The following is a 14,953-nucleotide window of genomic DNA, read 5'->3' on the forward strand; positions in this document are numbered from 1 at the left end:
CCTAGGCCTACACAGCCCCACCGGTCGCCTGGCCAATGCCCCAAACCGGCCTCGATCCAGGGAAGAGGAACAAAGCAAGCCCCCCTAACCTCGAAAGCACCCGAGCGAGCTACAACCATGTCATTCCACCTTGAACATCACTTCCCTCCTTCAAGCCCGATTCCTTCAAAGGCACCCGCACCACGATCTTTTGCTCACCCAAGTCTCAGCCTCGTCTGTCTTTGTTCCGTCGATAAACGCTCCTTACCTATTTAGAGAGACGGAACCTATGACGTTGCGGCAGTGAGTTAGCGAAATCCAACATAAAGCGCTTAACTTTGGCTTCTATCTTTCCAACTTCTGCGCATTGCTCTGCAAGATTCGAAAGACCTCGATTGTGGCATCTTTTGGCAAGGCTCTCATATACTGGACCAAGGATCTACATCTCCGCTCTTTCTCGCTCGGACTTTTACAGCTAGTTTCGAGGGACACGTACGCTCTTTTATTCCTTGGACGGCAGCTTTACACAGCAGGACTGGCTTGGGAGTGAATTCATATTAGGCAAAATGCCTCCATCACAGAAAGCGGCTGCCAAAAAGCCGCGCATGACGTTGGCACAAGTGTCAGCATATGATGACATTCTCACTGACGCCCTGGTCGATCATGTGAGTGGTTTACGGCTGAGCATCGCTCATGAGGCAATGCGACTCTAACACAGGCAGGTCTTTTACTGGACAACGGTCCCCAAAAACCGCACATCATATCATCCATCCAGAGGTGTGAGGGAGGAGGAGATCGCTAAGATCCTGCAAGAGGAGGTGGTTCTCAAGAAGGACTTGGAAAGTGCTGAGAAGCGATTGCTGGCAACAAACGGGCTGAAGCGGTTTCACAATGGATTGAAGACCGACAATGAAAAGGAGAATTTCCGACGGCATCTTAGGCGATATGTTCAAATCTACCTTCCAGATTGTCCGTGGGAGGTCAGCTCGACAAACCGATACACAATTGTTACTCACGAGGCTGCCGTAACAGCCAGACGACCTATCCGACGCAACGAGGCCATCAAATATTTATCCGGTGTTCAAGTCATTATCACGCCAGAGGAGGAAAAGGCCATCTCATCTCAGAAGAAGGACTTTAGCATTGTGGTCAGCTCACGAAGCAAGTGCACCAGCCTGTTTATGGGCCCTGCCCGCTTTGCGAACCACGATTGCGATGCAAACGCCAAACTTATGAGGACGAGCCATGCAGGAATCGAGATTGTCGCAACAAGACCCATTGAGGCAGGGGAGGAGATTACGGTTACTTACGGAGACAACTATTTCGGGGACAACAACTGCGAATGTTTATGCAAGACATGCGAGGATCTTTTACAGAATGCGTGGGAACCAGAAGAGGGCACAGTGCCAGTGAAGACTAGTATTGAGCAGGAAAAGTCAGAAGGTTACTCATTACGGCGACGACGGAGAGATGACAGTATCTCTGGGTCTTCACGAACACCATCAGTCACTCCTGACATGCGACCACGGATTACAAAAGCGACTTCAAGAGGATCAAAGCTAGCTCGCGATTCATCATCTGTCAGGTCTCCGCCCGCCGAGCAAACCAATAATCGAAAGCGACAACATGATAGTCTGGCAACGCCGCCCAAGACTCCGGCGAAGCGACAGAAGGTTTCGGCCGAGAAGACTGTAATTATCATCGACGATTCGTCGCGAAGTACCTCCGTCACTGCCAGTGAATCTTCAAGCGGTGTTGTCGAGACAGATGTCACTTCGCCAGAGAAGGAAACTCCGGAGCCTCTAGGACATACTCCGTTGAAAGGGAATGCGAACAAGGGCAGTCGACAGACAGAGGGGGCACCAGTTTCGCCGCAGAGCAGTCAAGGTTCTCGATCACCGCAGCAGGCAGCTGAGATGACAAGAGAGAGCACCCGTCGAAGTGGTCTTGAGAGTATGACTATCCAGGCCATTCTAAACGCTCCTCTAGAGTCCGAGGTTGAGAGTGAACCTGAACCGGAGAAGCTGAAAGAAGCAACTGTGGTACCTCCACCAACCGAGCCTATTGCAACCAGTATCGAAACCGTCGAAGACAGTCAAGTGGCTGATGAGGATCAGCCAAAACGAAAGAAATATCAGCGTCGTGTCTATAAGCAGGATACGCCTCCATCTAGAGTGCGAGTGCCGGGAGATTACCTCCTTACACCGCTACTCTTATCGGAACCTGAGATGGCCTGGATCCAGTGCACCATCTGCGACGGTTACTTTGTACAACAGAACGCATATTTTACACGAGCTTCATGCCCTCGCTGCGAACGGCACTCAAAGCTTTACGGGTATATCTGGCCCAAGACGGACAAGGCCGGGCCGCACGACAAAGAGGAGCGCATTCTCGATCATCGCACAATCCATCGATTCTTAGATCCCGATGATGAACGAAAAGTGAGGTGCCGCAAGAGTTTTGGAAATCTCAAGACAGACACAGAAGAAACGGAAGAGCTCGAGCGGGGCCGGAAGAGACACAGCACATCAGGCTTGATGGGGCGAACGGGTCCTTCAACAGAGCAAGACTCAGGCCATCGAAGAAGCGGAAGGCTTCGTAGGGTGAACAGTAGATTCTTCGACCCATGATGAACATACGTGGAGAACTGTTGGACATAATTCGGACCGAGCATGACTTTTTTTTTGAGGCGAGCGGGATTTATAATTGTATACTTTTGTTTCAACGGCATTGCTAGACCAAAAGGCCTAGTTTAGATAACTGACCCACCCTCTGGACAACGTTATTCATTATAAATGTTTCAATGCATCGAAAGAACCAATGCTCATCGCCCGTCGCCGATGTGAAGATTCGCGCCCTGCATGCTGTAGATCTGGAGCTTTCCGAAAACTCAACGTCAAAGATTTCTAATCACAACGTCATTGACCCATCATGAACCAGTATATAAATTGCTCTCCCCAATTCCCAAGATGAGGTTTCTCAAGGATCGTTAAGCATAACAACTCTATCTCAACACTCATCACCATGGCTGCATATCTCACCAACCGCATCTGCCATCCTCACCACGGCATTCCCGTATCAAGACCCGAAACTCCTGCCCCCGCAAAGACTGAGAAATGTAGCCATCCTATTGTCAACAAAGCTGCAAAGGGTGTTCCCTTCTTCACCCCCGAGCAGGATCCTCCGCCTGGTCTGGCTATTCAGCCTAGCGATGGAAGACCTGTTCCTAGGCTCTTCCAACCACTCAAGATTCGAAATGTCACTATGCAGAATAGAATCTGGGTCAGCCCTATGTGCCAGTATTCTTGCCATGAAGGATTCATGACGCCTTGGCATATTACGCATTATGGCGGTATGGCTCAGCGTGGTGTAAGTGGCGTTGGAACAGTGAGATCGATCAAAGCTAATCTTTGTAGCCGGGGCTTATGATGCTTGAAGCAACTGCTGTTCAAGCTAATGGTCGAATTACACCTGAGTAAGTATATTCTCAAATTTTGATGTGGTTCTTTTGTTAATCATCACAGGGACGCTGGTATCTGGCTTGACGCCCATGTCGACACTCTTCGCAAGAACGTCGACTTTGCACACAGCCAAAACACCAACATCGCCATTCAGCTCGCCCACGCAGGCCGCAAAGCAAGCTGCGTAGCGCCCTGGCTCAGCGCCGGCGCCACAGCCACCGAGGAAGTCAACGGCTGGCCTGACGATGTCGTAGGACCCAGCGACGAGCCCTTCAACGAGAACATGCCCACCCCGCGCAGCATGAGCATCCAGGAGATCAACCAACTCAAGAAAGATTTCGTTAAAGCGGCCAACCGCGCCGTCACCGCTGGTTTCGACGTGATCGAGCTTCACTTTGCGCACGGCTATCTGGTCAGCTCGTTCCTTACGCCGAGCGTTAACAAGCGAACGGATCAGTATGGTGGAAGTTTTGAGAACAGAACGCGGCTGGCGCTTGAGCTAGTTGAGGAAGTTCGTGCTGTTATCCCTGAGACGATGCCGCTCTTTGTGAGGATCAGTGCGACGGATTGGTTGGATACTAACCCTGAGTACACCGGCAAGAGCTGGACTGTCGACGAAGCCGCGAAGCTCGCTAGCCTCTTCGCTGAGCGCGGCGTTGATGTTATTGATGTATCTAGCGGCGGAAATCACCCGCAGCAGAAGGTTCAAGGCGGTCCAGGTTATCAAGCCAGGTTCGCGAAGCACATCAAGAAGGCTGTTGGTGATAAGATGCTCGTTAGTTCAGTAGGCAGCATCAAGACCGGTACACTTGCTGAGGAGATCATCTCTGGAAAGGAAGATGGTGTCAAGTTGGATCTCATTGCGGCTGGAAGGATGTTCCAGAAGAACCCTGGGTTGGTCTGGGCTTGGGCTGATGATTTGGATGTTGAGATCCAGCTTGCGCATCAGATTGGGTGGGGATTTGGGGGTCGGGCTACGAAGAAGCAGGATCATGTCAAGATGAGCATTCCTTGATTGTGTTTCGGTAAGAATAAAAGGGAGTAGTTCAAGGGTAGAGGCAGGAATTCAAAATGTATGTATAAAAGCTTCGATGTGAGGGATTGGTTGACAACAGGCAAGACAGAATAAACAACTTGACAACTCGATTTCGTCGTTTCCGAACCATATGTTGACTGATCATATCTGACTGGCATATTTCTGTTCCAGCAATTCCTTCTCCGATCTCCCTTCTTCAACTTGCTTCTCCGTAATCATCGGCTTCTTCTCATCAACCTACCACTTCAACATCAGCAAGCATTCCTTCGTGGTATCGCTCAACTTACCTGATACTGTGCATCAGTGGGTGCACTGAACCGTTTACTGACAGTCGCATACATGTCGTTCTTCCACTCGGTCACACGAGCTTCAAGCCCGATATACAGTGTATAAGCAGGGTGCATGTTGAGTTCTCGTCCCGACTTGAGATGAAACGTGATGAGAGAAGATGAAGTTCGAGGCTGAGTTCAATTTAACTACAGCGTCAGCGTTCTCAGGCTGTGTCAGCACTTTATCTATTCTTGCTCGCTGAGTGAGCTGACGGTATCTTGATGGCCCATCTGGGTAGGCTGGGCGTAAGCATGGTAACCCAATGGAGATAGGAGTACAGAGTTGGGGGCTGTGATGCGTTGCTGTCTAATGACCTAAAATGATACTCATTGTTACGCCGTGTGGTTTTTGGGTTGCACATGGAGGCATGCTTGGCGGTTCTGGACTTGTCAACAGGAGGGTATTCGGACTAGTATAGATGGACTTGTGGCGCCTCTCACATCACGATGATTTTGGCAACTTCATCATGTTGCTAACTTGTCCTAAATCGACTTTGTATGCAGTAAATTCATCTATTACGCTTTTCTCACATTTTATCAGTATCGTCTGTTGCCAAGTCGGTGTAGATACAACGCAGTTGACGGTTTGATCGAGTATTAGGTTTACGGATGCCAAATTGTAGGGAAAACACCAAAGCATGCATGATTCGGCCCTCTACACTGCGCTCGGCCATGGGATGCCAAGGAGAGGCAAGAAAGCATAGGAGCTCTATCCTTGAGGATAAATGACGTAGATAGATTTAGGATAATTCAGTACAGATTTGGGAGAGCTTTGTATTAGGCCTCTTCAATACTTCAGCTCACTTAAAACTTGGAGGTTTTCGTGCTTCTTACGGGATGCTTGCCTACCTACTAATGCTGGTCAAACAGTGGCCTCTTATTCTCATGGTGACTTGCGCATCTGGACATCAGAACCTGAAGCCGATTTCCGTGGCATCATCTTATGAGCTTCTTGCACGATGTTCCTCGCTGTCTTCCGTTATTGGCTGTTGTGAAACTAATGCGAGGCGGGTAGACGCATCGATCCTCAATGTTCTCGATATGCCGACGACAAAGGAAAATCCCTGTAGTAAGTGAATGCAGCTAGTAGCTAAATTTTACGAGTAAATATCCATCTATGGGAAGAAATAGTTGGCTTACATTACCTTTTGTTCTCAAACAAGATCGATTCAATGTGCCATCAAAGTCCAGGGTAGCTGTCGTCGATCATCGCCAAGACACAGCTGAGACAAATCGCGGGGACTAGGGCAAAGATAAGCAATGCCTCGGGTTCCTGGCAGGGCAACCAAGCTAAGCTACAGTGAGCTAGGAGCCTATAGCTCCAGGTCCCAGCATCATCACGTCACAAGCTTGTATCACCTGGGCTCCAGTCAGGACCATGTCTTAACCAGAACCCTCCCCTTCCATCTCCCTTCCTCTCTCTTTCACAACAACAAACTTCAACATGACGACAAAGGGCCTTTGCTTAGTCGCCGCCACGGCCGCTCTCCAGGGCGTGTCAGCTCTTCAAATCCCTCTTAACCTTCAAGTCCCCAAGCTCTCTTGGAATCTCTTCGGCGATGATCTTCCTCTGGTCGATACCAAGGAATTGCAGAAGAGCATCAAGCCTGAGAACCTTGAGGCTAGAGCAAAGGATCTGTATGAGATTGCCAAGAATGGAGAGGAGGAGTATGGACATCCGACTCGTGTCATCGGCAGCGAAGGTACGTTCTCCGAGATCGGACTGTTATCATGAACGTAATGACTGATTGTTCTCAAGGCCATCTCGGTACGCTGTCGTACATCCATGCTGAGCTCGCCAAGCTAGGCGGCTACTACTCCGTCTCGAACCAGCAATTCCCCGCTGTTTCGGGCAATGTCTTCGAGTCGCGTCTCGTCATCGGCGACTCTGTTCCCAAGCAGGCATCGCCCATGGGTCTGACTCCTCCGACTAAGAACAAGGAGCCCGTCCACGGAACGCTTGTCCTCGTCGACAACGAAGGATGCGACGAGTCCGATTATCCCGAGGCCGTCAAGGGCAACATTGCTCTCGTCCTCCGTGGAACGTGCCCCTTTGGCACAAAGTCCGGCAATGCTGGTAAAGCGGGTGCTGTTGCTGCCGTTGTGTATAACTATGAGAAGGACGAGGTTCATGGAACTCTCGGCACCCCTTCGCCTGACCATGTTGCTACATTTGGTCTTGGCGGTGAAGAGGGCAAGGCTGTCGCCAAGAAGCTCAAGGATGGCGAGACTGTCGATGCCATTGCTTACATTGACGCTGAGGTCAAGACCATTTCCACTACGAACATCATCGCCCAGACTCGTGGTGGTGATCCCGAGAACTGTGTTATGCTCGGCGGTCACAGCGACAGTGTTGCCGAGGGACCTGGTATCAACGATGATGGATCCGGCAGTATCTCTGTGCTCGAGGTCGCCGTCCAACTGACCAAGTACCGTGTCAACAACTGCGTCCGCTTCGCCTGGTGGGCCGCCGAGGAAGAAGGTCTCCTCGGCTCCGACCACTATGTGTCCGTTCTCCCTGAAGATGAGAACCGCAAGATTCGTCTTTTCATGGACTACGACATGATGGCCAGCCCCAACTTTGCTTACCAGATCTACAACGCCACCAACGCCGAGAACCCCAAGGGTTCAGAGGAGCTGCGCGATCTGTATGTCAACTGGTACGAGGAGCAGGGCCTCAACTACACCTTCATCCCCTTCGATGGTCGCAGTGACTACGATGGTTTCATCCGTGGTGGTATCCCCGCTGGTGGTATCGCCACAGGTGCCGAGGGTGCCAAGACAGAGGACGAGGTAGAGATGTTTGGCGGTGAAGCCGGTGTCTGGTATGATAAGAACTACCACCAGATCGGGGATGATCTGACCAATGTGAATTACACCGCGTGGGAGGTGAACACCAAGGTAAGTCGCACCCAGCCAATGTCTTGTTCAGAAACCGTGACACTAACACAGAACAGCTCATCGCCCATTCCGTTGCGACATACGCCAAGTCGTTCAAGGGTTTCCCCGAGCGAGAGATTGAGACGTCTGTCCAAGGTTACTCTGACAAGACCAAGTACCACGGTAGCAAGCTTTACATTTAAGTACGGGAATAAGTTCTTGATTGGGATCGAGTAGCAACAATAGCATAGCATAGCACAGCACAATGAGTAATGGGTGATTGATTAATTTGAACGGATATCTCTACGTTGAAATTGCAAATGCCTAGCTAAATCGACTCCAAGTGAAACGAAGCAAGAAAACAAAAAAACATCATTACACGTAATAACCGTTTGGTAAAAATGCCCGTCTAAACCCTCCAACCGGTCCTGTAGCCAGACATGGCCTGAAATGCCTCGCACTATTTCCCACCTAAACACCGACTTTGCAAGCTTTCATCTAATAAGATGACGATCCACTAGGGATAGATTGATAGTTACTGATTTGATAATGGGTCTTATCGAGCTGAAGCGAGATCATACGGAGTTCCCATCAAGACACCGCCAGTTGGAAACTCACAGCTTCCAGTCTGCGAGGGAATCATCTCGGTGTAGTACTCAAAATCATCACGTAGCTCCCTCAGCTCGATGGGCAGAATGACCTTGGATAGAGCCTTTGGGGTGGTGAGCTTTGAGAGGGTTCCGGAGTGGGGGGCGGGTCTGTGCCCCACATTGGCGGGGGTGATCTCGGGGCTATCGGGGGTCTGGGCGCCCGGTCCCGTTGTCTTGGCGGCCGAGGATCCGGGGCGACTCTGTCGTAATCGAGCAGAGAGGTTGACGTTGAATGTGAGAAGTCTCGCAACGCGATGCGCCAGCTCGTCGCGACTGTTCTTTGCGTCCTTTTCCCCCGGGCTTTTTGGCACGTGTTAGCAAAAAGAATGCACTTGTTCATCTAGCGGTCCGTGTGCTGCGTCGCTTAACTTACCAGTTGACTATAGTCATCATCATAGCATACGAAAGATTATGCCATCTCAACCTCGCACACAGGGCCTTGATCCTCTTCTCGAACTGCTTGGCGGCATCTTCAGGCGTGGTCCTATTGGACTGCTCGTCGAGGGCACAGCATAGCGACGAGAGGCGTGTGAAGGCGAGGACGGTGTCTGTGAGGGTGGCGACGAGGGTGTCGAGAGAGATCCAGGCGGCGCGGGCGGGGAAGGGGATCTGGTTGTTCTCGATGAGGTTGAGGGTCTTGTAGAAGGCGTGGACGGAGGATCGACACTCCTTGACCTCGCGGAGGAGGATGTTGAGGATGGCGGTGTCGTGCTGCGGCGAGATGTTGAGGTCGCTAAGGATGTCGATGGCAGCAGCGCCGACGTCGAGAAGGCCTGTGATGGCTGTGGTGGTAGGGAGGCCGACAACGGCGGGATCCATGTCCATGTCGGCCTGCAGAGCGGAAGGCATCTATCGCGGTATCATTCAATGGTGAAGGTCCCAGTGTTAGGTAATCAATTGTCGAAAGAAGCAACGAAACGAATTGATTTGCAGTGAGGTGAGGCTCAAATCCAGATGCAGATGTAAGTGATGTAAATGCCAAAGGGTCCTGAAGTAGACGGGATGGAAATTCTTGGCAGAGGCTTCTAGGCCCCCTTTGGCTTAAATGGAAGTTCAAGCCAAGCCCCCAGGTCCAGGTCCAGTTCAGTTACAGGAATTTGTAAACGGGGGGGAGCACAGCGCGAGAAGAAGCGAGAGGGGGTGGTCTTCTAAAAGCAGGAACCGAAAAAGCGAGAGAGTGTGAGAGAGGCAGGGGAGCAACAGGTAGATAGATGTAAGTAAGCCCCAGGGCTGGGCTGGGCTGGGCTGGGAGGGGGTAGGTATTATTTTTAGGCGCGAGCCAAGGGGAAGAAGGGAAAAAAAGAGTGCGAAAGTCTGGAAGAGACGGCACCTGAAAGGGCCCCAGAGGCGCCGCAGTTTCAAAGGCAAGGCAACTTTCAATAGGCAAGACGATGAAGCCGTACTTCCGAGACAGCAACGGGCTTGTCCACTAGCGGATGAGGTTGAGTGGAGGGTGGGATTGGGGAATGGCCTGGCCCCCCCTTGGAGAGGAATTTGTGGTGCCGAGAAGCGAGTTGGAGTGACATGCATCTAATTTAGACAAGATATCTGAGCACAAATGTCAAGGTATGAATGATGTGTGATTGTAGACGGTAAAATATCACCATTCAGCACTCTATATCTCTATATCTTATTCTATTCTGTTATCCTCTGCACCTGAGCTATTGTGTCTGTTCGTTCATATGCTCCCTCGTAAATACCATGCAAACCAATATCAGACTAAAAACTGGGCGTTTAGAAAAGGTGGATGTCGACGTGCCGACTTGCCGGGGTCGATTGGGCGCGATCGGATACCGGCACGGCGCGGTGAGATGATGCTATTTGCCCACTTTTCCCTCTCTTCACTCACTATCCTCACTGTATTTCGTTTATATTTCCAACCATCGGCATATATATTTCGCATTTCGAGTCATGGGCTGAACATCACTCTCGCTCTGGAGCCGATATCCGAATCATACGTGTATTCGCCTCTTCCTGAATTACGTGGCTGAACTATATCCGCATATGTTGCTTGCAGCCTCAAACAATAGTCCACGCGCCTGGCTGACGTACGATTTGCATACATAGCATTGTTTCTCTTATTTCCTAATTCCATTGCATGTCACGGGTTTCTTCTCATTCACTAAAGGGATCGACTGATACCAATAAACTCAAACGGCTCTGACGGCACATCCGAGCCCCTTGAAACATTTCTTAGACCTTTTTGTTTATTCTCCGTCAACTTGCCTACGTATGCACTGACTGACTAATGATTCAGTTCAGTCTCAATCAATCTAATTTATCACCGGTTGATCTTGATCCAAAACTCCGGTTCATCGAATAAATTCAAAGTCAAAGTCACGAATAACTTTCCCAGTCTATCCGTACTCCGTCCTTGATGCCGTTTCCCGTGCCGTGCCGTCCCATCCATATCTCGGTCCAAGCGTCTTTCGCCTACTCTACCACGGCCCGCATGCAATATCATCATGCCCATGACTTACACGCGTCTTTCCACTGTGGATATCGTATCGGGGATCCTCAGCGCTCAGAGACGGGCTGATCGTTTGACGACATCTCGGCGCTGTCGTCCTGATCCATAGAGCTCAAGTTCTGTGAGGCACTGGACGACGATGCAGCCGTTCTATTCTCCACAATCCTTCTCAGATAATCGTTGTCCGCTGCCACATACTCCGCATATGTTCGGGGGGGCCATGCATCATCATTAAGGTGGGCAGCCGTATACGCATCCGCATTATCAACAAGCTCGTCAAAGGTAGGCATATCAGCTGGTCTAGTAAAACGCCGTTCTAAGAGGTCATTCAAGGGCCTGAATTGCTCAAGAATTGCAGCCGCCGATCCCTCTGGATGGTTTCGAGTTGGTCTCGCTGTTGTCTGTGATGCTGCTCTGGGAGCTGTGGAACGAGACTGATCTGCCATAGACCCTGCAGCTGGTCTGGCCGCTTCGGCTGTGGCTGGAGAAGAATTGCCCTCCAGTGCTAGAAACTCAGCCCAGTGTCTAAGTTCGTCAGCATCTGGTGGCTGCCTGTCATCGTCTTGAGCCCTTCTTTCTCCTCCTATCTCTGGTCCCCAAATTGCTCGGACGATGGGGCTTACATTGTCGGGTCGCGGTGCTGCTGCATTTGCAGGTGCAATGCCATCCTGGACGTCAAACTGATTGGCATAGCGAGGATCCAGTGGATTAAACCGGACTTCAATACTATCACCCACCCTGAGCACAAAAGGATCCCGAACCAGATGAGGGACACCAGCAGGAGTGTTTGCACGAGGCTCCGGGTCATCGTCCGAATCAAAGCCGATAACCCCCACACGACGGTTTTCCTGACGTCTGCTGTTCTCAGCGTACCATGGATTCGCCTGTCGCAGTGTATTCCCCCGGCCAAGCGTAACCATGCGACGACTCTCCATCATGTTTGAAAACTCCTGCATGATGGTATCGGAAATCGCCTCTTGAACCCTGCCCTCCGTAGCAACACCGCCATCCTTCTCAATGTCATTAACAACATGGTAGAAAAAGCTGACAAACCCAGGCTCCATGTCATCAAGGTTATTGGGCCACTCACCGTTCTCAACGGCCTCGTGAAACTCAACCTCAGCTTGACAGTCAGGACAAAACTTTTGAGTGCCCTCAGGAATAGCCGGAGGAAGACTAGATCCTTCGCCGTTCTTGGGGATAGTGAGGGGGATCGCGTTTACTTCACAGCGACTGCAGATGAGAGTGGCTCGGCACGCAGGGCACCGGGCTCCCAACTGACTCTGCTCCCATGTTTCACGGCATGGCTGGCAGAGAACATGACCGCAGAGCAAGACCTCAGCATCCAACTCACCTTCGGTAGGGAATGATTTCACTGGGAGTGGCTCCATACAGATGGGGCATTGAGGTGTGATGGCCTGGTTGTCAGAATTGGTGTTGCTGCCCTTGTCTATAGCCTGCTTGATAGTTGGCCAGAAGGCTTCGGGGAGAGGCTTAGAATAATGAGACATGTCGAAAAGGGGTACTTACCAGTGATAACTGACTGATGAAGTGAGACGAGATGTAGTTCGTGTTGTGTAGACTTACCTTCTGTGTTTGTGATCTGTTTTGGGTGTAAGACTTACCTGGAGTGAAGAGTGAGAGGGTGATGGTGATGATGAGATGAACTTGCTACAGAGTTGGCATCAAATCATTTCATTATATAGCCACATCTGATGCAGTCGAAAATCTCAAGCGCATTCAATGTTCACGGTCCATATTGTGAGTTAAACTTGAACTGTGACTTTCATGGCGTTGTTTTGCTTTCACTTGTTTCGGCCAGAACAGTGACCGTTTGAACAACCTCTGTCGTGAACACTACCCCGGCAGGGGATGGCAATGACGAGGAAATAAACGGCTTTGAACACAATAAGCGCGCCAATGAGTATCGATTGGTTCTATCCTCCATCAGAAATCTTTTTATGCAGATGCCCTAATTTTCAGCCTCCTTTACCTCCTCCTCTCCCTTCCGCCTCTCAATCGCAATAATCTCCTCCACGGTCTTAGTGCTCACCCCATCGCCAAAGTACCTTTCCGACAGCTCCACACAGCGGAGGTTGGCGGACAATTTGTTCATCGTCTCCATCCACTCATCTGTAGGGTCACTATCGTAGACGATACCACCGCCAGCCTGCATATATGCCACGCCATCCTTGACGAGCATGGTCCGGATGGCAATGCACGTGTCCATGGGTCCTTCGTCGACGAAAACCTTGTCCTCAGGCTTGCTGCCCTCGTCCACGCGCACAATGTCGTATCCAAACCATCCTGCAGCTCCAGCGTAGATACCCCGCTTCTCCTGCTCCAGGTCGTAGATGAGCTCCATAGCTCGGATCTTGGGTGCGCCAGAGACAGTTCCCGCGGGGAAAATGGAACGCAGAGCATCCCAGCGCGTGCACTCGGGACGCAGAACTCCCGAAACCTCGGAGGTGATGTGCTGAACATGGGAGAAGCGGTCAATTCTCATGAGCCGGTCAACCTTGACGGTTGTGGGGTGGCAGACTCTGTTCACGTCGTTGCGGGCGAGATCCACCAACATGACGTGCTCAGCTCTGTCCTTCTTGGAAGCCAAAAGCTCGGCAGCGAGTCTATCATCCTCAGCGGCATTCTTTCCACGGTGGATTGTACCGGCAATTGCGTGGTTGACGATACGGGGCCTTGATCGAGCTTCGGCAGCTGAGTAGCCAAATCGTGAGTCTGAGGGTAACGGGGCGTATCCATCAGTCTTCATCAGACACTCCGGCGAAGCACCAACGATGTGAAAGTCGGCGCATGAGAGGAAGAACACATAAGGTGAGGGGTTGAGTGTTCGGAGAGTTCTGTAAATGTTAAAGGGGTGAAGTTTGGTGCTTCGGCGGAACCGTTGTGAAGGCACGGCTTGAATGATGTCCCCCTTGACAATGTATTTCTTAAGCTCCTTGACGAATGTCTCGTAACCTTTGCGGCCAACGTTTGACGAATATTGTTGCTCTGACTCTGATTGCTCACTGAGAGTTTGGGCAGGTAAGGGAGTCTCGGGCTGGTAGATGATGTCGAGGGTCTTTCGGAGTGTCTCACGGGCCTCGTCGTAGGCAGGTTGGAGGTCGTCAGAGGGGCTCTTGGGCAACTTCATATGTGTGACAATTGTCAATGTCGAGCGGAAGTGGTCCAAGGCGACAATGGTGTCGAACAGCATGAACAAAGCCTCGGGAATCTGGAGGTTGTCTTTGAGTGGTCGCTCAGTCTTGGGCTCAAAGTACTTGATACAGTCATATGAGACGTATCCAACGGCACCACCAGACAACTTTGGAAGCGCCAACGAAGGAATATCTAGAACTCGATCATTGGAAAGTTCGGCCGCTAGGGTCTTGAGAGGGTCGCCATTATGTTCGTAACCGTCGCCAGTGGCCAGTACTTTTCGCGGGTCTAGAAGAGAGACTCAGAGGATGTCCAGCACAGGAGTCTCAAAGAAGCTTACTGGCACCAATAAAACTATATCGTCCAACCGTCTCTGTGCTTCCAGTCGCACTCTCGAGGAGAAATGAGTATTCGGCAGTTGCGCTGTAAGGGGTGAGTCAGAGGGTGGTTCGGCGGTGGAAGCATTGCAGTCTTTACCCCGATGACAGCTTAAGATAGATAGCTGAAGGAGTCAATAGATCGGCGGGAGCAGAAGCGCAAACGGGTAAAAGCGTGGGTTGAGTCGTAGGAGTCCATTCTTGGTTGAAGGCAGCTCGAGCTTCATCGGCAGTTGGCCGTATATCGAGCTGGTGTAGCAGATTAGTATGGGCCATTAAGTCTCGGTGAAGCTGATTGATGGGGAATGCGATAGAGAGATGTTCTTACATGTGCTGCACACATCCTTATAGTGGTTATCCCCGAATATCACGACAGATTGGTGGCTTGAGGACAAAGAAGGAGAACAATGGAAGGGCGAGTTGGTGGAAAGGTGTTTGCTTCGGAGTCACTTTTTATCGATTGCCAAATGAAGACGCCTCAGATGTTAGTGGGGGCGGGGCACCGATAGCGGCAGGGTCGGCAGTTCCTGAGCGGTCGGTGTAGGGTAGATACTAGTCATGATGATCATGCAGTGATGCCTTGCGCACGAGGCATCATCTTCAGCCAAGCTCACT

General features: G+C 51.0%; 7 protein-coding genes; 3 read left to right on the top strand and 4 right to left on the bottom strand.

The window, feature by feature from the left end:
• Window positions 1–545: 545 nt before the first annotated feature.
• Window positions 546–2,609, top strand: FFUJ_03480 (probable Histone-lysine N-methyltransferase SET9; the record flags this gene model as incomplete). XM_023575332.1 has 2 exons in its annotated part: window positions 546–644; window positions 702–2,609. The coding sequence occupies 2 exons, from the start codon at window positions 546–548 to the stop codon at window positions 2,607–2,609; spliced, it is 2,007 nt and encodes a 668-aa protein (XP_023428529.1).
• Window positions 2,610–3,003: 394 nt separating this feature from the next.
• FFUJ_03481 (related to flavin oxidoreductase) lies at window positions 3,004–4,455 on the top strand (the record flags this gene model as incomplete). XM_023575333.1 has 3 exons in its annotated part: window positions 3,004–3,348; window positions 3,396–3,454; window positions 3,504–4,455. The coding sequence occupies 3 exons, from the start codon at window positions 3,004–3,006 to the stop codon at window positions 4,453–4,455; spliced, it is 1,356 nt and encodes a 451-aa protein (XP_023428530.1).
• A 162-nt stretch (window positions 4,456–4,617) lies between these two features.
• On the bottom strand, window positions 4,618–4,880 carry FFUJ_03482 (uncharacterized protein; the record flags this gene model as incomplete). XM_023575334.1 has 2 exons in its annotated part: window positions 4,618–4,713; window positions 4,764–4,880. The coding sequence occupies 2 exons, from the start codon at window positions 4,878–4,880 to the stop codon at window positions 4,618–4,620; spliced, it is 213 nt and encodes a 70-aa protein (XP_023428531.1).
• A 1,369-nt stretch (window positions 4,881–6,249) lies between these two features.
• Window positions 6,250–7,888, top strand: FFUJ_03483 (probable APE3-vacuolar aminopeptidase Y; the record flags this gene model as incomplete). XM_023575335.1 has 3 exons in its annotated part: window positions 6,250–6,508; window positions 6,565–7,706; window positions 7,763–7,888. 3 exons carry the CDS (start codon window positions 6,250–6,252, stop codon window positions 7,886–7,888), a joined length of 1,527 nt encoding a protein of 508 aa, XP_023428532.1.
• Window positions 7,889–8,241: 353 nt separating this feature from the next.
• On the bottom strand, window positions 8,242–9,160 carry FFUJ_03484 (uncharacterized protein; the record flags this gene model as incomplete). XM_023575336.1 has 2 exons in its annotated part: window positions 8,242–8,635; window positions 8,709–9,160. The coding sequence occupies 2 exons, from the start codon at window positions 9,158–9,160 to the stop codon at window positions 8,242–8,244; spliced, it is 846 nt and encodes a 281-aa protein (XP_023428533.1).
• A 1,692-nt stretch (window positions 9,161–10,852) lies between these two features.
• On the bottom strand, window positions 10,853–12,316 carry FFUJ_03485 (uncharacterized protein; the record flags this gene model as incomplete). Its single annotated transcript, XM_023575337.1, has 1 exon — window positions 10,853–12,316. One exon carries the CDS (start codon window positions 12,314–12,316, stop codon window positions 10,853–10,855), a length of 1,464 nt encoding a protein of 487 aa, XP_023428534.1.
• Window positions 12,317–12,777: 461 nt separating this feature from the next.
• On the bottom strand, window positions 12,778–14,614 carry FFUJ_03486 (related to anthranilate synthase component; the record flags this gene model as incomplete). XM_023575338.1 has 3 exons in its annotated part: window positions 12,778–14,249; window positions 14,302–14,384; window positions 14,439–14,614. 3 exons carry the CDS (start codon window positions 14,612–14,614, stop codon window positions 12,778–12,780), a joined length of 1,731 nt encoding a protein of 576 aa, XP_023428535.1.
• Between the last annotated feature and the right edge of the window lie 339 nt (window positions 14,615–14,953).

Source organism: Fusarium fujikuroi, chromosome FFUJ_chr03 (genome assembly GCF_900079805.1).
Source record: "Fusarium fujikuroi IMI 58289 draft genome, chromosome FFUJ_chr03".
Classification (NCBI taxonomy): Eukaryota; Fungi; Ascomycota; class Sordariomycetes; order Hypocreales; family Nectriaceae; genus Fusarium; species Fusarium fujikuroi.